Source organism: Suncus etruscus, chromosome 8 (genome assembly GCF_024139225.1).
Source record: "Suncus etruscus isolate mSunEtr1 chromosome 8, mSunEtr1.pri.cur, whole genome shotgun sequence".
Classification (NCBI taxonomy): domain Eukaryota; kingdom Metazoa; phylum Chordata; class Mammalia; order Eulipotyphla; family Soricidae; genus Suncus; species Suncus etruscus.
Window position 1 is genome coordinate 24639700 of NC_064855.1, and position 24596 is coordinate 24664295.

At 54.2% G+C, this 24596-nt stretch overlaps 1 protein-coding gene across 2 annotated transcripts in view; it reads left to right on the forward strand.

Moving 5' to 3' along the window:
* ST3GAL4 (ST3 beta-galactoside alpha-2,3-sialyltransferase 4) overlaps positions 1–22191 on the forward strand; it is a 29760-nt gene extending 7569 nt beyond the window's left edge. The window contains exons 2-11 of one of the 2 annotated variants that reach the window (XM_049778909.1): positions 13721–13796; positions 14127–14211; positions 14774–14854; positions 15017–15114; positions 15262–15322; positions 16047–16142; positions 16239–16428; positions 17396–17539; positions 21295–21438; positions 21575–22191. In XM_049778909.1, the coding sequence (XP_049634866.1) occupies positions 13781–13796; positions 14127–14211; positions 14774–14854; positions 15017–15114; positions 15262–15322; positions 16047–16142; positions 16239–16428; positions 17396–17539; positions 21295–21438; positions 21575–21661 (1002 nt within the window). In that variant the 5' untranslated portion in view covers positions 13721–13780 and the 3' untranslated portion in view covers positions 21662–22191. The remainder of the gene's footprint in view (positions 1–13720; positions 13797–14126; positions 14212–14773; positions 14855–15016; positions 15115–15261; positions 15323–16046; positions 16143–16238; positions 16429–17395; positions 17540–21294; positions 21439–21574) is intronic. The other variant, XM_049778908.1, reaches the window with a different exon arrangement.
* The last annotated feature ends 2405 nt before the right edge of the window (positions 22192–24596 follow it).

The following is a 24596-nucleotide window of genomic DNA, read 5'->3' on the forward strand; positions in this document are numbered from 1 at the left end:
CATGGCCCCATCCCTTCTCAGGCATCATAGAGTCATCTGCCTGCATGCCTCCTCCTTCAGCCTCCTAAACATGAAACCTCTGAGCATGGCCATTCCCACAGTGAGGGGCTGGGAGGGGCTGGGGATGACCAGGCAGTTCTGCTTCTTCAAGGTCTTTTTTCTGTGATCATGACATGGGGGCCTAGCTTCAAGGTTAGGTGTCCCTCTCTCCTCTAGCCCTTTGCACTCCCTCGCAGCTTTTCTTCTCTCCTTTTCCAAACCTTTTCTTCTCCCTTTCCTTTTTTTCCTGTTTATCACTGTCTATTGACTCGGGGCCACACAGTTTCTCCTGACAGTGGTAACTCTGTGGGGGTGCTCAGGGTAGAGCGCTTGCTGGACCTGGACCCCCCCCCCCCCATTGTTGGGGCTGTGGGATTTCATAGGTGTATAGGTGGGAGTGCTAAGGGTCAAACTTAAGGCCTCACACATGTAAGGCAAGTGCCCTGCCCCAAGGTCGGCTCACCCCAGCCTGACCTAAACCTGCTTTTATTTCTGTGGAGGGATGGACAGAAGTAGGTCTCCCATTGCCAAGAGCTTGGTTGTCTCTTCTGGGATCTGCAGACTGTTGAGCAAAGTGACTCTCTGGCCACTAGATTTGGGGGGCTCCCTTCCCCCACTCTGTCACCATCTTTCTGGTCAGGTGTTTTTGGTGCTGGAGTCGACAGAGAGGTGTAGAGCTTGTGTGAGGTTCAGGGTTCAGTTCCCAGCACCACAAGGTCCCAGCGTACCCTAAGAGCTGGCCTGTGCTGCTCTTCAGCTGAGTCTTTCCCTAAGCACCCTGCTGGGATGGAGGGGTGCTGTCCAGTCTATGTGCTGGGCTGGGACCCATGTCTGTGTGCACACGCATTCACAGCCATATACGTGAGTGCTGAGACAGCTGAATAGCCATGCATATATTTAGGGGTCTGGGGTGTGCCCTGTGGAAGCTTCTGCGCCTGCTTCCTGTCCTGCCTCTTGTGTAGGCCCATCGAGGCCCCGAGTGCTCTTGCCGGCATGAACTGCTTTGTGCCGGCTTTGTCCTGTCTGTGGGCCAGCTGCTCCCTGCTGTGGCCCCATGCGGCGGCGAATGATCCTGGGCCACCCATTCAGCTGCCATGCCCCCACCCACCCCGGTCACTGGAACTAGAGTTTGCCCCCAGCTCCCCAAACCGGAGCTTCCTGCCTGGGGTCTCCGCCCAGCGCAGGCGAAGGGAATGGGGAACAGCTGTGCTGGCCCATTCTGGCTCCTTATGGATCTGCTTGGACAACAAAGCTCCCTCTGTGTTGCAGTCCCAGTACGGGATGGGTGGGTGGCAGCAGGAGGTGGAGATAGGGACAGCAAGACACCGGGATGGCAGAGCTGGAAGGGGAACCTGGGAGAAAGGAGAGAGGCCAGGGCAGGGCTGTGTGGAGACCACTCCTCTTCCTCCTCGGGCTGGGAGACCTTTGTAGGTGTCTGTGTTTTGTCCTGCGGATAATCAGGAGAGAAGTCGGGGGCAGCCTCTGCTGGGTTGATTGAGGCCACCCTGGTGAGGATAGGATTCATGAAGCCACGGTGGCCCCCACAGCGGACATGCATTGATTGAGGCTGCATCAGGACAGATGCATTCTCTCACAGGTCCCTACCTGCCTGCAGGTGCCTTGCAGTGACTTTCAGGGGTCTCCCTGTGTTCCCCTTTCCTTCCAAGGTTCTTCTCACTAGAGTCCCACCCTGCTGTCCCTCTTCAGAGGCCCAGCCTGCTTCTTCACTGCTCCTCACTGCCCACCATCCGGTCTTGGGGAGCTTATCCCCAGGTGCAGGGCGCCCTGGTGACCAGGTGTGCTGCCTAGGCTTGCTCTGTGCTCTCAGGCCAAAGAGCACACATGGGTGTCTGTAAGAGGCCCTAAGGGCTGGGTCTAGGGCCTAGGCCAACCCTGTATTCAGGCCAGGCCAGGCCAGGGTGGCTGGTGGTATCCAGGCTTTTCTCAGCATCTGCTTCTATTTCTTTTCTTTTCTTTTCTTTTCTTTTTTCTTTTCTTTTCTTCCTTCCTTCCTTCCTTCCTTCCTTCCTTCCTTCCTTCCTTCCTTCCTTCCTTCCTTCCTTCCTTCCTTCCTTCCTTCCTTCCTTCCTTCCTTCCTTCCTTCCTTCCTTCCTTCCTTCCTTCCTTCCTTCTTTCCTTCCTTCCTTCCTTCCTTTTCTTCTTTCTTGCTTTTTGTTTGTTTTGGTTTTTGGGTCACACCCGGCAGTGCTGGGGGGAGGGGTTACTTCTGGCTCTACACTCAGAAATCACCCCTGGCAGAATCGGGGGACCATATGGGATGCCGGGATTCAAACCACCATCCTTCTGCATGCAAGGCAAACGTCTTACCTCCATGCTATCTCTCTGGCCCTGTTTTTTGTTTTTTTTTTTGTGTCACACCTGGCAGCACTCTGGAGTTGCTCCTGGCAGGCTCGGAGGACCATATGGGATGCCGGGATTCGAACTACCGACCTTCTGCATGCAAGGCAAATAAATGCCTTACCTCCATGCTATCTCTCTGGTCCCCCTGCTTCTATTTCTTTTTTTTTTTTTTTTTTTCCTGCTTCTATTTCTTGTGTCACCTGTGACTCCTGCTTTTCTGGGTTATACACAATCTCAGCGTGTTGCACAGCTCTGTGGGCCTTGGGTGGGAACCCGAGGATTTTGTTGCAAAGTATCTCTGAAAGGTTGGAACAGCGACTGCTGGCCAGACCCCAGTTCCTGGGGCAGAGTGGCCAGCCGCCTGGGGCCCTGGCTTCCAACTCCTCTCTACAACCTCTCTTAGATGTAGAACCCTGGATCCGAAGCCCTGTGTGATCCAGGCCAAACTGACTGAACAGCCCAGACCTGGCTGGGATGCTTGGTGGTCTCCTGGACACTGCTTGGCTCATGTACTGCCACTTCCCCTAGGTCTGGGCTCCAGGGTGAAGCTGGAATCTTAAAAGCTCATGGCTGGCAGGCAGGCAGAGGCCTTGGACACTTGAGTGTGTGTGTGTGTGGTTGGGCCTGGGGATTGAAAAATGGCACTGCTGCCTTCGCCCAGGGCAAAAGCCAGTGAATGAAACTATACAGACTTGGGACCCCGCTCTGAGGCCCTTTAAATAGGGCTCCTCCTGGCCTTCCTGCCTGTGCCTTCCTGCCTCCCCTCTGCTGTCCTGCACCCACTTCCTCCCCAGTTTTCTGGACTCCCCAGCCTGCTGGACCCCGCACTTCCGTCTGCCTCCCTCCCATCGCCCAACTTTCTAGCCTTAGCTCCCCAGAGCCAGCTAAGCCCCGCCCCTCAGCCCTGCTCCAGGCTCCCTGGCAATGGCTCCAGGGACCAAAGCTGACAAACAAACTGTGGCCAGCAGGAGACCGCAGCTGGACAGCAGCCTCGAGGGATGGGGGAAGAGACTGAGCAGGCTGAGGGGGCCCCGCAGGCCTCAGACACTGTATGTTGGGTGGCATGAGGTGGGCAGGGATTGGGTGCGAGGAGGATGCATGCATCTCTGTGCTGTGTGCTATGCCCTGAGCAGGGTTGGGTGTTGGGAGCCTGTGGCGATGTTTCCCAAAGCCAGGGAGGGTTGAGTGGCCTGAGAAGGGGCTCAGGGTGCACTCTTGGACCCAGGGATGGACCCATCAACCCTTGTGCTAAGATTGCCCTGGCTTTGCTCTGATTTGCCATCCGCTCCTCAGGCAGCCATACAACCCCTTTCCACCCAGGGCCACCTCCCTCAGGAAGTACCTCTGCTCCGCCAGGGGTTTCTGTAGCTGTCAGAGCGCCCGGAGGGCTGTGTACCTGCTCTAGGCTGTTACTGGCTCCTGGAAGAGTCATTCTGATGTGCTCCCTGAAATCCCCAGTTCTCTAAGGCACCCCCCTCCTTTTCTAACTCCTCCTAGAAGTTCAGTAGGAGCCCCAAATCCTCCCCCATCTCCAGCTATCCCTGAGCAAGTTTGGCTGAGGGAGGAATGTGGGGTCCCCGTTAGAAATCTACGCCAGGACAGTTTTCTTGCTGCACCCGGGGCCTCCCTGAGCCGCCTGGGTCAGTGGCTCCATCTCTGGGCTGTGCCGAACTGATCCTTGCCCTGGAGGAGTCCAGATGAGCCCTTGGTTGGAATGGGCACCTGGCTGTGTGCTGCAGGGGAGGGCTGAGTATGGGGTGCGGGGAGATGAGAGGGGGTGGAGGTAGGTTAGGAGGTCCCGCCCTGGAGAGGGAGAGGCTTTGGGCCTCCTCCCACCCTTTTCCTCTCCCCAAGGCCACTGCCCTGCTCAGCTGGTTCCCTCTGTCCTTGCTAGGGCAGGTTGTTTGTGGTGTGTGTAAGCAGCCGTGTGGTCTGGTGTGGTCTGTGCAGCTATGTGGCCCCAGCGGGCAGGAGGAACAGTGAGTGAGACTGGTTTGGGGTGGGGAGCCTCTCCTGGCTGCAGGGAGGAGGCTAAGGCTCCCAGATCTCCTATTCTAGAGGCTGGAGCCTCCAGAGCATGCTTTTGCTCCTGTGTCCCCAACCAAGGCCGGCCTTGACCCTGGGTGCAGTGTGTGTCTACCATGCACTCCAGACTTGAAGTTTCTAGGACACCTTAAAGGGCAAGGGTCCTGGGGGCAGCCGAACTCTCACTTCTGGCTGTGTCATCTTGCACCCTTGTTGTCTCCTTCAGGGGCCCTTTCCTTGTCTGTTGCCTCACATGGAGAGGCTGATACTTCTAGATTGAAGGGTGAGGGGCGGGGGGGGGGGGATAGTACATGAATAAGTAGTTGCCTTATGCACGGGCCAGCCAGGGCTCGATCTCCGGCACCACCTAGGGTTCCCTGAACAGTACCAGGAGTGATCTCTGAGCACAGAGCAAGGAGTCAGGCCTGAGCACTGCTGAGTGTGGCTCCAGAATACCAGTAATAATGGTGGTAACGGTAACAGTGAAGTTGAGAAAAAGCGAGTGAACTTAGGCACAGTAGCCCACGGCAGGACTTGGTAGGGGGAGAGCCCTGCTGCCTTCATGAGTGACCTCCAGAAAATCAACTGCGACCTTGACCAAGTGCCAGCTCCTGGGCTGACCTGTGTCTCCACTCTCCCATTTCCCTCATTTTTTGCCCTAGCACCTCTCAGGTGACTTGCTTTTCTTTCTCCCACCTGACCAGCTTGGGTTTTTTTTTTCTCTGTTCTGTTTGAATCTTTTAACTTCCCCCTTCACCACTTTTCTCTTAGGGGTGATGATGACCATGTCTTTCTTTCCTAGGGCTGCCTCATTCTTCTGTTGTCCCTTCAGGCTCCCTACCCCTGAGAGCACCGTTCTTTACAAGTCCTCTGCTATTACAGTGTTCATACTGACCAGGGCTCCAGCTTTGCTTCCTAACCATCCACACTGTTATCACCTGGGCCTTGGGATGGGCTACTATTCCCAGAAACCTCCAAGGAACCTCAGAATTTATCACTTAGATAAACCTGGTACTCTGGATTTATGAGAATTTATGCCACCAGTGAGTCAAGGTGACTGGCACAGGTGCGTAGAAGCCACACCTTCCAGTTAAAAGGACATTCTTGTGTGCTTTGAAATGGAGTACAGAAAGATCAATAACCTGAACCCACCCAGATCCTTTTACAGAACTACTTTGTTATTTCTTGGGGCTTTACAGCCACACCAGCAGTGCTCACACATCACTTCTGGTGGAACTTGGGGAATGATAACTGGTTCTGGGGATGGACCTGAGATCAGCCACATGCAAGATGTGCTCCTGTGCTCCTTAACGTCTGTTCTCTCTCTGCTCTGCTCTGGGCAGTTTTGAATACTCTGGGGAGAGGAAGGCTCAGTGGCTCTGTTCTGGAACCTTGGCTGCCTGCCATCTTGTATTGCAGAGCTGGCACAGGGGCAAATAAGTGCATGAGCCAGAGGACACTGAGCGAATGCCCCCAAGAACCCCCATACCTGAACGTGCTCACCAGCTGTGCCAGTGACCCTCTCCTACCTTTCCCTGTCCATTCAGGGCACCCAAAAAGTGAAGGACGGGTGTGTAACCACAGGCCAGAGTGACGGGCAGCAATGCATGCTCCATAGCCATGGTATCTCCATGAATTGCTCTTGCCCACATCCCACCTCCCTCAGCACTCCCCAGCTGCTGGGCACTTGAGCACTCAGTTCTGCCTGAGAGAGGTAGAGAGGCTGCCTGGCCCATGCCTTTGCCTTTCTCCTCCTTCTTTGCTCTTAGCAAGAGTTTTTCCCAGAGTCCATCACACTCAGACACTGTAAGCATGAAGTGGAGGGCCAGAGTGATAGGTGGGAAAGACACTTGCATGCAGCCAAATGGGGTTGGTCCCTGGAATCCCATATGATCCACTGAGCAACAATAGGAGTAATTCCTGAGATCAGAGCTAGGAATTTCACCTGAACACCACCGGATGTGAGCCCAAAATAAAATGAAAAGAATGAAGTGGAGGGGCTGGAGCAGTGGCGCAAGTGGTAGGGTGTTTGCCTTGCATGCAGCTAACCTAGGACAGACTGCAGTCCAGTCCTCCAGCATCCCATATGGTCCCCCAAGCCAGGAAGCAAAAAAAAAAAAAGAATGAAGCCACTTGGGTGATGGCTCCAAGGGCTGAGCTGAGCAAACTCTGCATCCAGATCTGCAGGGGTGGGTCAGCCCCACTCCTTCAAATAAAAGGAACAAAATCCTTCCTTCCTTCCTTCCTTCCTTCCTTCCTTCCTTCCTTCCTTCCTTCCTTCCTTCCTTCCTTCCTTCCTTCCTTCCTTTCCCCTTCTGTCTCTCCCTCCCTCCCTCCCTCCCTCCTTCCCTCCTTCCCTCCCTCCCTCCCTCCTTCCCTCCCTCCTTCCTTCCTTCCTTCCCTCCTTCCTTCCCCCTTCCTTCTGCCCTCCTTCCTTCCCTCCCTCCTTCCCTTTCTCCCTCCCTCCCTCCTTCCTTCCTTCCCTCCCTCCCTCCTTCCTCCCTCCCTCCCCTCCCTCCCTCCCTCCCCTCCCTCCCTCCCTCCTCTCCCTCCCTTCCTCCCTCCCTCCCTCCCTTCCTTCCTTCCTTCCTTCCCTCCCTCCTCTCCCTCCCTTCCTCCCTCCCTCCCTCCCTTCCTTCCTTCCTTCCTTCCCTCCCTCCTTCCTCCCTTCCTTCCTCCCTCCTTCCCTCCCTCCTTCCTCCCTTCCTTCCTCCCTCCTTCCCTCCCTCCTTCCTCCCTCCCTCCCCTCCCTCCCTCCCTCCCCTCCCTCCCTCCCTCCTCTCCCTCCCTCCCTTCCTCCCTCCCTCCCTCCCTCCCTCCCTTCCTTCCTTCCTTCCTCTCCTTCCTTCCTTCCTTCCTTCCTTCCTTCCTTCCTTCCTTCCTTCCTTCCTTCCTTCCTTCCTTCCTTCCTCCCTCCCTCCCTCCCTCCTCCTTCCCTCCCTCCCTCCCCTCCCTCCCTCTCTCCCTCCCTCCCTCCCTCCCTCCCTTCCTTCCTTCCTTCCTTCCTTCCTTCCTTCCTTCCTTCCTTCCTTCCTTCCTTCCTTCCTTCCTTCCTTCCTTCCTTCCTTCCTTCCTTCCTTCCTTCCTTCCTTTTGCCACATCTGGTGATGCTCAGGGGTTACTCCTGGCTATGCGCTCAAAAATGGCTCCTGGCTTGGGGACCATATGGGATGCTGGGCAATCGAACCACTGTCTGTCCTAAGTCAGCATGTGCAAGGAAAATGCCCTACCACTTGCACCACCGCTCCTGCACAAGTTCTGGCTTTCTTTTTCTTTCTTTTTTTTTATTAATTTAATTTTTTGGGGGGGCTTTCTTTTTCTTATTGCTCTTATTGTACCACCTGTGCGGTGTCCTGTCACTCTGCCAACAAGCTGCTTTACACTGGATGTGATTAGGACTAGAGAGGCTGTGAGAACAGGAAATTCCCTGTTAGTTTTTGGGGATTAGGGCCGCTCCTGGCGGTGCTCAGAGACTGCTCCTGGCTCTGTACTCAGCGCTCACTCCTGGTGATCTTGGACTTGGCTGCGTGCAAGGCAAGTGCCGATTCAGACGCCCTTTCTTGGGGTATTCAGTCTTGTGAGCTGAGGGTGTGTCTGGAGGGAGAACAGAGTCACGGGTGAGACAGTGTGGAAGGCGGAGGTCCTGGAAGGCCATGGACACCCTGGCTGGAGTGGTTAGGGGTAGGGGGGAGGGTCGGGCAGGCTGCCCAGGAGGTCTGGGCTGGACTCCAAAACTGGGTCCAGATCCCCTAGAATGTGGATTTGCAGTCCAGCCTCCCCAATCAGGACTCTGGGATGCCGGCTGTCACCCTGTGCTCCCACACTGCCCTCATTCCATCCCCATGGCAGGGTGGGAGAGAGGGGAGAGGGGAGCATTCGCGAAAGAAGCCTTATCTTTAGGTACAAGGGGAGTGTGCTTAGGAAGTGTGGGAGGCAAGAGCCCTTTTGACACTCACTCCTTTTCAGTGTGTGGTATCAGCCCAGCCCTGGTTTCTGAACTTCAGCTGGCTTCCGGAACTGACCAGGAAAAGGAGCTGTTTGGCTCATGTGAGAATTCCCCCTGGCTCTCGCCAAGCAATTGGAGTCCTGCAGAGTGTGACTGTCCCAGCCTGTCCCTGCCCTGCCTGACCTTATCTGTTGTTTTTCTCTGGTCCTGCGGCCACACTCAGTGATGTTCACACTTACTCCTGGTTTCTGGGCTTCAGGGAACCATTCTTGGGGAAGGGAGTGCTTGGAGTACTTATGGGATGCTGGGGATTGAACTCTGGTCGGCCTTACCCTCCATCCTGGTCCTCCAGCCTCCCATTACCTGCTTCACCAAGGAAGAAAGAAGGGCTGAGGATGTAAAGTCAGTTCTGCAGAGTCAGGGGGCTAGAGACTGGCAAAGAAGGCTCCTGCCCCAGCAATATTCTATCCCCCATGCTCCAGCCCCAGGACACAGCTTTGGGTCTAGAGAAAACTCTGGGGAGATAGTTCTGTGTGGTTTGTAGGGCCCGTGGGTGGTGAGGTGACAGTCAGGCAGAAGCTGACCTAGGCAGTGCCTGGGGCCTGTGGCACTTGAGAGTCCACTCTTGAGGAGCTGGCAGAGCAGAGGGTGGCATCAGTACACCAGGCCTCAAGGTTCCTGATGTAGCCTCCTGACCCTCAGCTACTCTGGGGCAGCTTGGTGGGGTCTTGAAGACCTCCTGTCCTGACCCTGAGCAGGGAAAAAAGGGCCATGCTGGGAATTGTAAATGCACCTTGTGTGGGAGCCTCTTTACTCAGTCACTTGTTCCCTTTGTTTTGCTTTGGGCACATACCCAGAGGTGCTCCAAGTGCTGCTGCTGACTCTGGGCTGGGGATGGGTCTTCCTGTGTGCAGAGAACATGTGCATAGCTCCTAGCAGTGCCTCTAGCTGGGGCTTGAACCCAATAGCACAGTGGCAGAAGTCTCTGAGTAGGTTCCAGGCTGGGCCTGTCCTGGGATTGTTCCTGTGTGAGGGCCCCCCAACCACCCATTTGGGTTTTTATTCCGGCTCTTTCCCAGGCTCTGGTCCCTGCTCTCACCCAGGGTGGAATTCCAGGCGTCTGCCCCTCCCAGCACACACCAGACGTAGAATTTTCAAGTGGCTCCCTGGCATGGCTTGAGACTGGGCAGCTCAAAAGTGGATTGTGTGACTTTTAGTTCAGGAAGTTGTGGTGTCTGGTGGTTTGAGGTGCAGTGTAGGGGTGCAAGGCACTCCAAGGCATTGCTGTGAGAGCCACTTGTTTGGGGGGGAAGACCTGGTGATGCTCAGGATTTAGTTGGGTTACTCCTGGCTCTATACTCCTGGCAGGTTCCGGGGACCTTATGGATGCTGAGTATTGATCTCAGGTGGGTTCTGAGCAAGGCAGGTGCCCTTCTCACTGTACGACGGCTCCAGACCCTGTGAGAGCATCCCACGTGGACAACCAAAGCGAGGCCCCTGCTGTCCAGTGCTGGTGGATGGTTTAATAGCTCTGTCACTGCCCTCGAGCAAGCCTGGGGCCTGGGTCAGCCGGGTACTATTCTGAACAGTGCTCTGGATATAGCCAGCGAACTGTGTCCAATCCTGGTCTGTGTTAGAAGGTCCTGAGAAGCCCCTAATTGCCTGTAGCTGCCTCATCTTCTCTTTCTCCACTTGCGCTGCACCAGTGATGATCCTTGTTCATTCGTTAGATGGTATTGAGAGCTGGATTGTAGATGGAGGATCTGGTGGGGGATCATACATATGGGGAGGATCAGACATATTGGGGTGGGGTAGACTGTTTGATGAGTGAAGTAGTGAAGGAACAGATCGAGCCTATGTCTGGGGACCTAGAGGAAAGAGAATCAAGGATTGAGCTCACTCAGCCTTTGCAGCACAGAACTCCAAGTTCCATTCACCCTGTATCACAAAGAGGGATCTGGGCACTGAGCGAGGAGTTTCCCCAGGTGCCACTAGATGTGCCCACCCCGAAATAAATAGAAAAGATAAAAAATGCTCTGGGCTCAGGATAGAGCTCAGCAGAAGGACTCATGCCTTTAAACTCAGAGGCCCTGGATTGGATTGTGCAAGGGGAAAAAACGCAATTAAACCATGAGGGGTATGGAATAAAGGTGGGCTGCTTTGTGTATTCGCCAGGTCCGAGCAAAGTCAAGGAGAAAGGCCATGAAGCCATAATTCAAATGGATTATTACCCGTTGCCACAGCCATCCCTGGCTGGCCCAGTGGCTGGATCAGTTACATGAACTTGACTGCCAGCCCCAGTTCCCGAGGGTATATTGTCAGAGCGAAGAGGAAGCCTGGGTCAGCGGACACTGGGGATTCCCGTGTCTTTCCCTGCTGAAAAGGGGCTGTATGAGGGTCAGAAAGACTGGGAAACCTGGAGCTGGAGCGGTGGCGCAGGCAGTGGGTATTTGCCTTGCTTGTGCTAACAACCTAGCACCAACCTTGGTTCGATCCCTGGCGTCCCATATGGTCCCCCAAGTCAGGAGCGATTTCTGAGCGCATAGCCAGGAGTAACCCCTGAGCATCATTGGGTGTGACCCATAAACCAAAAAAAAAAGAAAGAAAGACTAGGAAACCTGTTTCCCCAGGTCACCACAGCCCTGGGACCACTGCCAGGAATGGACACCAACCTGGCATGCTCCAAACATCCACCACCTAGAATTCAGCTGCAGATGCTGAACATGTTGGAAGCATTTGGAAGTGGGGCCAGGACAGCCCCGAAGGAAGCTGGGCAGCTCTTGGAGCTGTAGGCTGCCTCTGCTGAGACCTGGTCATGTTCTGGGAAACTGCAGAGGGCAACTGGGGGGCTTCATGGAGTTGGAGGCTTCTTCCTTCCAAGGATGCAGTAGAGATGGGGACCATGGCACGGCTCTGGGACGGGGTGCTCAGAAAACCCTGAGCCTGAGATCATGGACTCTGGGCCTCTAGCCTCAAAGCCTGCACTCCAGCCCATGAAGCAGTATCTCACGAATTCTTTATCTTTTTTTTTTTTATTTTAATTTTTTGTTTTTAGTTTTTGGGTCACACCCAGCAGCGCTCAGGGGTCACTCCTAGCTCCATGCTCAGAAATCACTCCTGGCAGTCTTGGGGGGACCATATGGGATGCCAGGATTTGAATCACTGTCCTTCTGCATCTTAGGCAAACACCTTACCACTGTGCTGTCTCTTCAGCCCCACGAACTTTTTATTTTACTGATATTCAGAAGTATAGCCTGGCTCTCTCTGTCCAGACTCACTGCACTCATCACCAAGACACTGGAGACCTTGCAAGTTTGCTCATTGCCAGTCTGTCTGACATTTGAAAAGCACCTGCTGTCTTCCAGGCTCCGTAATAACAGAGTCTGTCTTCAATACCCCGGCCAGAGAGGCCAAAGTCTTATGGGCAAGACACAAAAGTGCATAATTACCTGGGCTGAAATTATATTCTGGGATGTGCAGGTACTGGGATAACCCATGTGCTGTAAACAAATCTCTGAGGTCAGAGGATGGGAGCTCAGGCCAGAGGTGAAAATCACATCAGCGGGGGCGATGACTGGAAATGAGGTATCTATCAGTTAGTAGGAGGGGACAGAGGGGACACCACAGGAAGGCTGAAAGGGGACCATGGTGGGTAGAAGGTGAGAACTGCTGTATTCGCTGGCAAGTCAGTAAGGAGGTAATCGGAAATGACATCACCTTGGTGTGAATAACAGGTCGGCACACTCTTCTACGGGGCCCAAAATATGGGTGCCAGGCAGAGCTTTAAACTCATGACCCTATTTTTTTGCCTGAGAAATGCAACCAGGTGCTCAGCATCTGAGCATCTCAGTGCAGTGAAGGCTGAAATGGATGCTTCTCAGGGCTGACTGGAGAGACCATTAGTGACCTCAGCAAGAGGAACTCGGGGAGGGCTCTGTGGCGAGAAGCCCCTGCTTTGGAAGCACGAGGCCTTGAGTTCAATCCTCAGTGCTACCTGTATGAGCTGGAGACTCTGCCATCTGGGAACGCTGCGGCATGCACCTCTGCCCACTGCATCTGGGGTGTGCTGGCACCCCGCCCCCATCTTCCTGTGCTGCTTTTTGGGGCTAGCAGGCCACATCCTTCTGAGGGACCCTGGGGTCACTGTGCCCCAAAGGGCAGAAGCTTCGCTTCCCCTTGGTACCCACAGACCTGCAGTGTGTGGGCCCATGTGCTGGCTCCTCCCAAGTCTCTTTCTGAGGCCTGTTTCTGTCCTTGAGGGCATTCACCCTCTTCCTTTCGCCCACAAACATAGTTCTCAGCAGACATCTGGCCCTCCTGCCCCTGCAGCTCCACCCATGGGTTGGGGTGCTGGTTTCCCGACAATTGGGTGCAGGATCATGAGGGCATACGTTGGGGTGAGTGGCTTGGCACCCACCCTCCCACCCCAACATCTTTCCTCCCCACTTTAAAACTCAACGATACTTAGGGCTTACTTCTGACTCCATGCTCAGCAGCTACTCCTGGTGGTGTCCAGGAACCATATGGATTGCCAGGATCTTACCTCATTTATCCTTGTGCAAGACAAATGCTCTACCCACTGCACTCTGTACCCTTTTCTTCTTTCCAATGGCAGATTGGCTCACCTGAGACAGAAGGTAGTTCTCTGAGCAAACCCTCTTGGCTTGGGGTGAGATGTGCTAGTGAAATCCCTGATGGGGCATCTAGGAGCAAGTCCCAAGACTAGTGGCTCTGCTCAGCACACCTCAGCATTGTGGGAATAAGGATGGGCCAGAACTGAACTGAGGAGTTTTGGGGGCTCACAGCCTCTCCACACTGCTCCTCTTAGCTGCCACATCTGGAACTGCCACATTGGAACTGCTGGGTCACTGAATTCTCCAGGGTACCTTCGGGCCTTGAAATTCATCTCCATGGGGCCGGAGAGATAGCATGGAGGTAAGGCGTTTGCCTTTCATGCAGGAGGTCATCGGTTCGAATCCCGGCGTCCCATATGGTCCCCCATGCCTGCCAGGAGCAATTTCTGAGCCTGGAGTCAGGAATAACCACTGAGCACTGCCGGGTGTGACCCAAAAACCACACAAAAAAAAATAATAAAAAAGAAATTCATCTCCAGGATGTCCCAATCACCAGACGGGAACTGCTCAGCTCTGTGTCTTCCTCCATCAAATGAGGAGAAACTGGAGAAGGAAGCACAGCAATGGGTCTCCTTCTCTGTGCCTTGAGGCCCCCAGGACGGCTTTTGAGGGTGGGCCATGGCTGGTCTCCCATTCCGAGTGTGGCTGCTGTGCTTTGACTTCGGTGGTGCTGGAAGAACGGGGCATTGGTGTAACAGGGACTCCTGTCTCCTAGGTGGCCCGAGGCAGCCAGGATGACAGCTGTCTTCAGGGACCCTGCTACCTGCTGAAAAACATGATCAGCAAGTCCCGTGAGTATTCCTAGGTGCCCCTCACGAGCCCCCGTGTGCTGGAACTAGCGCTATTTTGGAGCCCCCATGGGCTGCCAGGGAGCCTGCTTCCCTTTCATCAGCTGTAAGCCCTGAGCTGGGAAACTTGTGCCATGTGAAGGCACCAGCTGCTCGACCTGATTTGGGGGAACAGTGGTCTTAAACCAGGCAGGCAAGGGGCTCCTTTGCAGAGCATTTGCCTTGCATGCCTGAGGCTGCAGGAATAAGGGGACTAACAGGGAGCTGGTAGGGGTGAGGGTGGCAGAGGGCTGCAGCTAGCTGTCCCGCAGCTTCTCCTCCCACTGACTGCAGGCTGGAAGCTCCTGGCCATGTTGGCTCTGGTCCTGGGTGTCATGGTGTGGTACTCCATCTCCTGGGAAGACAGGTACTTCGAACTGTGAGTCCCTTTTCATGTCTTTCTATTGCTGCCCATAAACCCAGGATTTGAGATGGTACCTTGTGGGGCAGAGATCCCAGGGACTCCTCCCAGAAGACCAGTGGGATATAAGGGTTGGGAGGGGCTCCTGTGGGGGATGCTAGGGTTAAGGATGGGTTGGGTCCTCCTATGTCACTTGATCCTAAAGGGGAACTTGCAGGCATAGAGTACAGGAATTAAGGCACATGCTTTGCATGTGGTCAACCCTGTTAATCCAGCACCATCTGAGCTTCTTCAGCTACAGCACTGGAGTCCCTTGGAGCATGGCCCAGGTCTCTCCTGGCAGTGCAGGGCACTTCCCTTGGGTCTTTGTACTGAACATTTGTGGACCATGAAGCTTTAGAAGCTTTGGCTTTGATAGTGCTGGCAAGGCGGGTCTTTGATGTGACAGGAACTGGAACTGTGCTGCCTCCTAGGTGGAGAAGCATATCCCACCCCAAAAAGGAAGCAAAGAAGAAGTTATGTTAAGGAGGACTCTGCCTGGGGGATGGCGATGGAACCCATCCCTTCTCTCTGTCTACAGCTTTTACTTTCCTGTACCTGAGAAGAAAGGGCTATGCCTGCATGGGGAGACTGAGAAGACCGTATCCCAGCTCTTCGGCAAGTAAGGCCCTGGCCCCGCTGGCGGGACGGTGCACGCTGGGTGGTGTGGATTAGGTACAGTGGATGGGTGGCCCCAAGTGTCTGTCTCCTCTTACTCATGGGCCTGACTTAATCCCTCGCATGAAGAAGCTCTTTCTCCTCCCTCCCGCTTCCATCTCTGTAGCTACTCCCGGGATCAGCCTATTTTCCTGCAGCTAAAGGATTATTTCTGGGTCAACACTCCCTCGGCTTATGAACTTCCCTTTGGGACCAAAGGCAGTGGTACGTATTGGCTCAGGAATTGGCTCCCCTCACCCCACATCTAGTAATCTGTCCCCTCATGGCCTGATAGCCGTGTTTGGGGCCTGGGGAGGGGAGGCAGGCATGGGCACGAGTCGTGCTCACCAGCCCCACATCTGCCTTCTTCAGAGAACCATCTGGTGCGGGTTCTGGCCATTATCAGTCATTCCATTCCTGAGAGCATCCAAAGGTAAGGAGTCACCTGCCCACTCCTTTCCCAGATGGTCTGCCCCTGTTTCTTCACTCTACCATGCCCAGGCCACTGGGAAGCCTCCCTGTCTCTGCTCCCCAAGGGTTCTGTCTCCTTTTCTGCTGATTTGTCTCTGGGGATGCCATTTGCCCATCCCCACAGCAACTGAGCTGGGCATTCGTATTACAGTAGGGCCCAGGCCCTGAGGGGATCATTGTGACAACAGGCAGGCAGAGGGGCTCTGAAAGAGGATTTCCTTTTTTTTTTTTTTTTTTTTTTTTTTTTTTGGTGGTGGTAGGGCTTTCCCAAGCAGTGTTTAGGGCCCAAGTGGAATCAGTCAACCAGACCTGATGGCTCAGTGCTCAATGGTTTTCTTTGCAGAGCTGGGGACCATGACATCATCTCATTGGTGCCCAAGTCATACCCAGAGATAGTAGGAGCACGTGATACTGGGGATCAGACTTGGGGCCTTGGCTGTAAGGCATGCACATCAGTGCTCAGAGTCCCGGAAAGGGATTTCTTATTGGCTGTCTCCACTCCCTTTCTCTTCTCCATCTGTCTCTCTTGTGCTCTTTCCTCTCCCTTGAAAGGCTACCAAGCCAACTCGCCCATAAGTAGGGCCCCGGGAGAACATGCCCAGGGGTCCAGAAAGGGGTCCTGAGCTGGGCCTGGCAGGAGCAGAAGTGAGGGCCCCCCCAGTCTGATTGCCTCCTTCCCATGACAGCCTCAAGTGTCGCCGCTGTGTGGTGGTGGGCAATGGGCCTCGACTGCGTAACAGCTCCCTGGGTGGGGCCATCAACAAGTATGACGTGGTCATCAGGTGAGTCTGGCTACTGCCCACTTCTGGGGCCCTCACGGTTGCTTACCTATCCCAGGGTGAGCTCTGCTGACTGGGGCCACCTTGCCCACCTTCCAGACTCAACAACGCCCCGGTGGCCGGCTACGAGGGTGATGTGGGCAACAAGACCACCATGCGGCTCTTCTACCCCGAGTCAGCCCATTTTGACCCGCAGGGGGAGAACAATCCAGACACTCTCTTCGTGCTGGTGGCCTTCAAGGCGCTGGACTTCCACTGGATTGAGACTATCCTTAGAGACAAGAAACGGGTAAGTGCAGCCCAGGCCTGCCCCTGATGGAGAGAGAGAAAGTTCCTTGGCACCTCTAGGAGCAGAGAGGACAGTCCTGGTCTGGGTCCTTCCATTGCTTCATTCCTGGTGGGTTGCTTCAGCTTCACACAGACCCGAACTTAAGCCCTTTCTTACCCGCTTAGCTTAGTTGGTCCCTCTCTTGCCTTTTATTTTTTTTCCTTCTGGGAGAGACAAACCAGTAATGCAGAGGCAATTCCTGGTGATTCTCTGAGGACCTATGGGGTACAGGAATTGGACCCATGTCAGCCACATAAGGCAGGTGCCTTACCTGGTGTGCTTTCTCTCTGGCATCTCCTTTATAAATGTTTTTTGGGACCCCCTAAGTAGTGCTCAATGGTTCATTTTGAGGATATGGGCTCAGGATCACTGGGGTCACCGAGTGGTGCTCAGGGGCCTTGAGGACCTCACCCTAAGTGGTGCTCAGGGACCCTGCGGTGTTCGAAATGGCACAGGGCCAGCTAGCTGCATATGAGACAAACACTTTCCACTCACCCATGTCTTTTCTCAGCATCTGCTCCTTCACCCCCATCCCTTTGTACTCTGTTTCTGGGGGCCTCCGCCATTATATGGAACCCACTCCTGGCTTCAGGACCACCAGGATAGACTTAATGAACAGTTCACAAGGTGGGAGAAGTAGCTCAATGGGCTGAATGCATTCATGTATTCTTACCAGCACAACATACTAGGAGCAAACCCTGGTGTGTCCCAGAGAAACAATGAACAGGAAATAAACCACAGGGACATGGCAGCAGGGGCAGAGCACATGCCTGACATGTGTGAGGCCTTGAAATTCATCCCCAGCACCTCATGCCCCTGCCCTTGACCAGCATTACAGATGTAGCCCCCGAAATCCAGCACTGCCAAGAACCTCTGTACAAATGAGCAGAAAGGAGAGGCAGGCCTCCATTCCCCTCTCCTTCCCTAGGTGGGAAAGGGCTTCTGGAAACAACCCCCTCTCATCTGGAAGGCGAACCCTGAACAGATCCGGATTCTCAACCCCTTCTTCATGGAAGTTGCAGCAGAGAAACTGCTTCACCTCCCAGTGCAGCAGCCCAGAAAGTTGAAACAGGTGACGCTTGGCCCAGGCCGAGGGAAAGTGGGGGACAGGGTCCTGGGTGGGCATTGCTGGAGCTTCCTTCAGCCAGACGAAGTCTGGAGAACCCCAAGGAGGGTGTGTAGAGGCAATTTCATCTCAGTGGCCAGTAGGCTCACAGCAGATTGAGGGCAGCTTTTGAGAACTGTGGGGGAATCTCCCTAGCAGGGGTTCGGGGAAAGGTGTTTCGGGACTGGAAACTGGTGTTGGAGAATGGTTTTGGTGGATGCTGCTGGATTGAGAAACAGCTGAGGAGCACATAACAGGCTTTTCAGGTGCCAGCGGGTGTGTGTTGAGACTGAGAGGTTAAGGACCTGGCACAGGACCAGTGTGATGTCTGCTTTGCTTCCTCCTGCTGCCTAAGAAACTTCAGAGTTTGCTGAAAACAATACCCAGGGCTGGAGTAATAGGAAATGGTGAGCACACTTGTCTTGTATGCATCCAATCCCTGGTTAGATCTCCAGATCTGCATATGGTCCCCAAAGCGCTGGCAGATGTGATCCCCCCTCAGAACAAGAACAAACAAACAGGCTAGAGAGCATTTATGCATGTGGGATCTTGGTTTGATCCCTAATTGCATGATCCCCTGAAGCACTCAGTCAGGAGAAGCCCCCAAAGCACCACCATGTATGACACCAAAACTAGAAAAAAAAAAAAAAAAAAGGTTGGAGCAATAGGACAGAGGATAGGGCAGTTGCCGTGCACATGGCTGACCCAGGTTTGGTCCTCTGCATCCTATATGGTCCCCAAGCACACCAAGAGTAGTGATTCCTGAGTGTAGAACCGGGAGTAACTCCTGAGCAGCACTGGGTGTGACCCAAAACCCAATAAATAAATAAAGTCCCTAGGGCAATAGTACAGTGGGTAGGGCAATTTGCTGGCATATGGCCAATCCAGATTCAATTCCTGGCATCCAATATAGTGTCTCAAGCACTATCAGGAATAATTCCAGTTGGAAATCGGATTAGGCACAGAGGGGATTTTGCTTCCAGATTCTCCATTTCTGTGTTTACAGGCCCGAGGTCCTGTGTCCCAGCTATGGACGCCCACCTTCATCTCTTAGAGTTGGTTGATCTTTTGCTGCTGGCCCCTACCTTCAGCCATCTTTGTAGGCCCATTCTTGTGTTACTTCTTGTACCCCACCAGTCAAGATGTCACATCCTTGTCATAGCCTGATCCCCAGGACCATCTCTACTCTGGACCCTCTCTCCAGGGTGGGGCTCCTTGACTCTTGTGACCATATTTGTGTGATCTGAGAAATGGAGAGATTGATGACAACTCCATTCTCTCTTACTTTTTAATCACTTTTATTTTAAGGAGGTGGGTCTAGGCTCCCCACTGGCGATTCTCAGCCAACCAGGCTGTTGAACATCTGTGCAGTGCAGCTTCTTGGGCCTTACCCAAACCAGTCTGGTGGGACTGGTAGCCTCCAGGGCTGCCTCTGGCGATGCTCAGGGACTTTGTGGTATTGGGCATTGAACCTGAATCAGTTGTACGATAGGCACAGGCCTTCAGTGCTGCACTGTCTCTTGGTCAGTAGAGCTTAAGGATCTGGGACCACACCTGGTGATGTTTGACCCAGTGGCACAAACATGATGGTTCTATGCTCAGGCTATTCTTTTTTTTTTTTTTTTTTTTTTTTTTGGTTTTTGGGCCACACCCGTTTGACGCTCAGGGGTTACTCCTGGCTATGCGCTCAGAAATCGCCCCTGGCTTGGGGGGACCATATGGGACACTGGGGGATCGAACCTCGGTCCGTCCTACACTAGCGCTTGCAAGGCAGACACCTTACCTCTAGCGCCACCTTCCCGGCCCCATCAGGCTATTCTTGATATTAAGGATTGAACTCAGGGCCTTGCACATGTAAAGCATATGTTCTACTGCTTGAACTATTTCTCAGCCTTGTCATAGCCTAGATTTACCACCATTGGACTTGGTAGGGGGTAGTTCATTGAACTAATAAAGAAACATTGGAGGGAGGATTATGGATCTGTCTAGAGCTGGGGCATGGCAGGGCTTGCTAGAAGGGGATGGACATGGTCCAGCAGCACTTGAGTTGGATGAGATGATGGTCAAGGCCATCATGATGACCAGAAAGGCCAGGCAGGGATTCATGGATGCAGTACCAGGAGAGGTCAGGAAGGAGCGATGGGCAAACCTGGCAGGCGGGAGTCACTCCTGAATGGGAGTGCAATACTTAGGATCTCAGGCTGAGGAGACCGGGCCATCCTGCTGATGCTCTTGGAGATGGATGATGCTGAAGAGAGGCCACAGGGCTGCTCTGAATATCCTTAGCACTGGCACATGGCCCTGAAGCAGGAGAGCCCCAGGTTTCTGAAAGAGATGGGGTTCTCCCTGGAAACAGCAGAGCCTGTCCCACCACGGCCAAGTGGCTTAACACTCATAAGCCTCAGTTTCCTCATGTCTTTATAGGGCTGGAGGAGCTCATGCAGGAGAAAATGCCTGATCTAGTGAGTGTCTGTTGTGGCTTCGGTCTTTGTGTGCTTTGCGATTAGGAGCCCCATTTTCAGGGCTCCCTGAGCACTATGGGTGTGATCCCAAAGCACTGAACCTGGAGTTACCCCATCACCTTTGGTGGGGTCTCCCCCAAACCATGATGCCTTTAGAAAGTAACAGATGTGGGGCCAGAGAGATAGCATGGAGGTAAGATGTTTGCCTTTCATGCAGAAGGTCGTCGGTTTGAATCCTGGCGTCCCATATGGTCCCCCGTGCCTGCCAGGAGCAATTTCTGAGTCAGGAATAACCCCTGAGCACTGCCGGGTGTGACCCAAAAACCACACACACACACACACACACACACACAAAAGAAAGTGACAGATGTGATCATCATCATCACTGCGTGTGTGTCCCCTGCCACTTGCTGATCTGGCCTGTCCAGTGAGAACCACCATCTACAGACAGCTTTTAAATTTCAATCTAGGTGCAGGGAACTGAGCCTAAGGAGCAGAGCACATGCCTGGCACATGTGAGACCAATAAGTTTGAATCCTGGCACTGTGTGACCCCTGAATACCACTGAGTACCCCCCACCTTCTCCAGACATGGCCTGTGGGCATCTCATGGGTGCCCTGCCCTGCGTGTAACAACACACACACAGAGAAAATAGAAACATGTATGATTGATTTCATTTTTATTGAAACTTATTTATAAAGATGTTAGGGAGAGAACACAGGCTTCTCCAGAGGAAAAATAAAGAGCCACAGCATGGTGGAGAGGGTGCTTGCCTTGCATATAGCCAACCCAGGTTCAATGCCTGGCACAGAAAACTTTTTTTTTATGTTTGTTTTTTGAGTCACACCCAGAGACACTTAGGGGTTATTCGGGTTACTCAGGGGTCCCAGCAGCACCCCAATCCCAAGCCAGGAATAGCACTTTCAACTGTGGGGTGTGGCTGGCTCCAGGTTCCTGCTCAGGGTCAAGGTTGTAGAGGAGAGAAGGGCAGGGATTCCAGTCTAAAGTCCTGCTGCAGAGCTGACCTCCCTAACCCTGTCTTCTTTTTTTTTTTTTTTTTTTTTTTTTTTGTGGTTTTTGGGTCACACCCGGCAGTGCTCAGGGGTTACTCCTGGCTCCATGCTCAGAAATTGCTCCTGGCAGGCACAGGGGACCATATGGGACGCTGGGATTCGAACCGATGACCTCTTGCATGAAAGGCAAACGCCCTACCTCCATGCTATCTCTCCAGCCCCCCTAACCCTGTCTTCTATACCTCAGAAACCCACCACGGGCCTGCTGGCCATCACCCTGGCCCTCCACCTCTGCGACCAAGTACACATCGCTGGCTTCGGCTACCCTGATGCCTTCCACAAGAGACAATCCATTCACTACTATGAGCAGATCACGCTCAAGTCCATGGCGGTGAGTGGCCCCTGCAAGGAGGCAGCAGGGACGAGTCTGATAGGAGGCCACAGGGCAGTGGGGCCCTCATCACCTTCTGGCCCCAGATTGAGGGGAGCTGCTGGCAACTTTGTTTGCTCTTTGCTTGTCTCTGCAGGGGTCCGGCCACAATGTGTCCCAGGAGGCCCTTGCCATCAAACGGATGCTGGACATGGGAGCAGTCAAGAACCTCACCTCCTTCTGAGTGGTCCAGAGCCAACCACTGCTCTCTCCTCTGCTGCCTGAGCCCCCCCACCTATGGCTGTGGGGGTATCTGGTGCCATCCTGACCTGCCCCTGCTCCCTGGTCCCCACCCCGAGTGGGGAAGGAGTCCCAGGCCGGGCCCAAGATCAGTTCTCTGGGGGCCAGATCTGGCCTGGTGGAGGTGCTGGGGCCCAGGGGCAGGGCACAAGGCCAAGGGCCACGGCCTCCACTCTCCCGCAGCGGGAGATTATTTAACGGGCTATTTAATTCAGGGTAGGCGTGTGCTGAGGGCTGGCCCTATGGCACCCAGGAAAGGAGGCACAAACAGTGTTGTCCACTTTTTATAGAGACGCACCTGAGCCAGACCCACGAAGGCCCCAAAGCAGGTGTGGAGTGGGTGGGTAGGTGGGTGGTGACTGCCCCCTTGAGGGGCCAGTACCTCCCAACAGGCTTGGGACAGCCTTGATGTGCATTCCATGAAGAAAAAAGAGATGGGAAAGTTATCATTAAACTATTTTTCCTAAAATGGAAGCAGTTATCATGTAGATTGTGTCCTTTCAGGGGTTGGGTAGGGCTGGGGCAGTGGGACTCAGTGCTGGGTGCCTGATCGCACCTGGTCACCAAGGGGCTGCGAGTGTCCTTGCTGTGGACACTCCCCTCCTGTTCCATGTCTCTGTGTCCAAGGGTGACTGGCCCGGGGAAGACTTGGAGGATTTCTATGGGGGCAGCAGAACCCTCACCCCATCTTGCTCCCACATTCCCTTGCTGAGACCTGATGGAGACAGACAAGGGGTTTAGGCTTCCCTCCCAGATTAAGTGGGAGTCGTAAAAAGGAGTTGACACAAAGTCTTGCCAGTGGCCCGGGCTGCCAAGACTGGGCTGGGCAGGGTTCAGGCAGGGCTGGGGGTATGGCAAGTCCCCCAGCCAGTCTCAGGGCCAGGGGATGGTGCATAACAAGCTCCCCACCCCCCTTGTCCCCAAGATCTCTAGTCCTGCGCCAGCTCTGCTGTTTGTTGGTTTTTGTTTTTGTTTTTTTTTTTTTTTTGCCTCTGCTTGCTTCACTAGTCCGCTTCCCAGGCCAGCGTCCCTGCCAACTGGGCCTCCTGCCACCCCACAGCTGCTCTTTTACATCTGCCACCAGGCAGGATGGGGCACCCCTGGGAAGGTGTTATGCAGCTGTGTCTCCTGCTTTCTAGCCTCTAGGATTTGGGCTGCTGGGCTGGAAAAGGAGGGGTGGTAAGAGGGGAGGCAGGGAGGGAGCAGATAGGGTTGGAGTGGCCTTGAGGACACCCGAACTCCTCGATGCTAGGGGAGGAGGATTCTGAAAGCAAGAGGGGCGCCAGTAGCCATGGGGCCCCTTTCTTTTGGCAAAGCTCAGCTTTGTCCTGTTTGTGGGAGGGAGATTTGCTGTGAGCCTGCAGGGTTCTGCACTATTATCTCTGCTGCTTTCCTGGTGTCAGCTCCTACATCTCTGCGATGAAGTGACCATCTCCCCAGCTAAGCCGGGCTGTGAGCCAGACGTCCAGGCCTGGCGCTCGTGCAGGCACTTCAACTTGAGCCAGAATCCAACATCACACAGAGATAAGGGAGACTCCTTAACTCTACACCCGAAGCACACAGACACAGGAGCATGTGACACTCTCAGGGATCACAGACAGTGCCCAAGGCAGTGCTGCCCTGGAGTTGCTGGATGGTGCTTTGTGTTCTGAGAAAGGGGCCTTCATTCTTCCGAAAGAGCAGCCTGCCAGCTTGCTTGGTGCCGATGAAGGCATGCCAGAAAAACGGGTGGGGTGGGGTGGGTGAGAAAGCGCTTGTGTAACTCCCGGTTCTGCCTCTTTCCCCTCGGCTGGCTTCTCTGTCACTAGTGCCTGATCCCGACATTCCTGGAGAACAAGAGGGCAAGGGGGGGGGACCACAGACAGCGGACTGATGGGGGAAGGTCTAAAGAGCCAGATTCTTGGATCTTGCCCAGGCTGCTGGGGATGCGGCCTAGGGATTTGGAATTGTAACAAGCACCCCGCACCAGGGCTCTGAGTCTGGACTCCAGGATGAGGTCACGGGAACGCACTTCAGTGGGTAAAGCCGGACCTAATCCCCTGTGCCCTTGAGCCATGGCAATTAGGGGAGCAGAAGCCGCACTTGCTCCACCTCCATCGTGAGTGCGCAATCCATCCCTGAAGTGCGGTGGGAACCGGGGCGGGCGGGAGTGCTGCGTTCCTCCCTGAGGGGTCCCTAGAGGCGTTGACCTCAGCTCCATGCCCGCTCCGAAGCCAGCGCCTGCCAGGCGCTGCATTCACTGCCCAGGTCCTCCAAGCACTCCAGCCCTTCTCCAGAGGGGAAACAGGCTCGCAGAAGTGATGGTGCACATTAAATGATTTTCTCCATTCACATGGAGCGTAGCTCTACACTCTTGGGGCTTTTTATTTACGTTCGAAGGACCTGAGTATAGCCAATCACTCACCCCCGAGAGACTGTCTGCTACCGGCAGTCTGAGTTTGCAAACAGATCTGTCTTTGAGGAAGCAGCAAGACAAACACAAAACAGCCAGTGTGGGGGGGCTGGAGGGACAGTAGGAGGGCATTTGTCTTGCATTTTTCCTACCTGGGCTTGATGTTTGGCACTCCATATGGTCCCCCCATGTACCATTAGAAATGATCCCTGAGTGTAGAGCCAGGAATAAGCCCTAGACGAAGCCGAGTGTGACCTTAGGCCAAAAATACAAAACAAGGGCCCGGAGAGATAGCACAGTGGCGTTTGCCTTGCAAGCAGCCGATCCAGGACCAAAGGTGATTGGTTCGAATCCCGGTGTCCCATATGTTCCCCCGTGCCTGCCAGGAGCTATTTCTGAACAGACAGCCAGGAGTCACCCCTGAGCACTGCCGGGTGTGGCCCAAACCAAACCAAAACAAAACCAAACCAGGGGCAGTGGTTTTGGG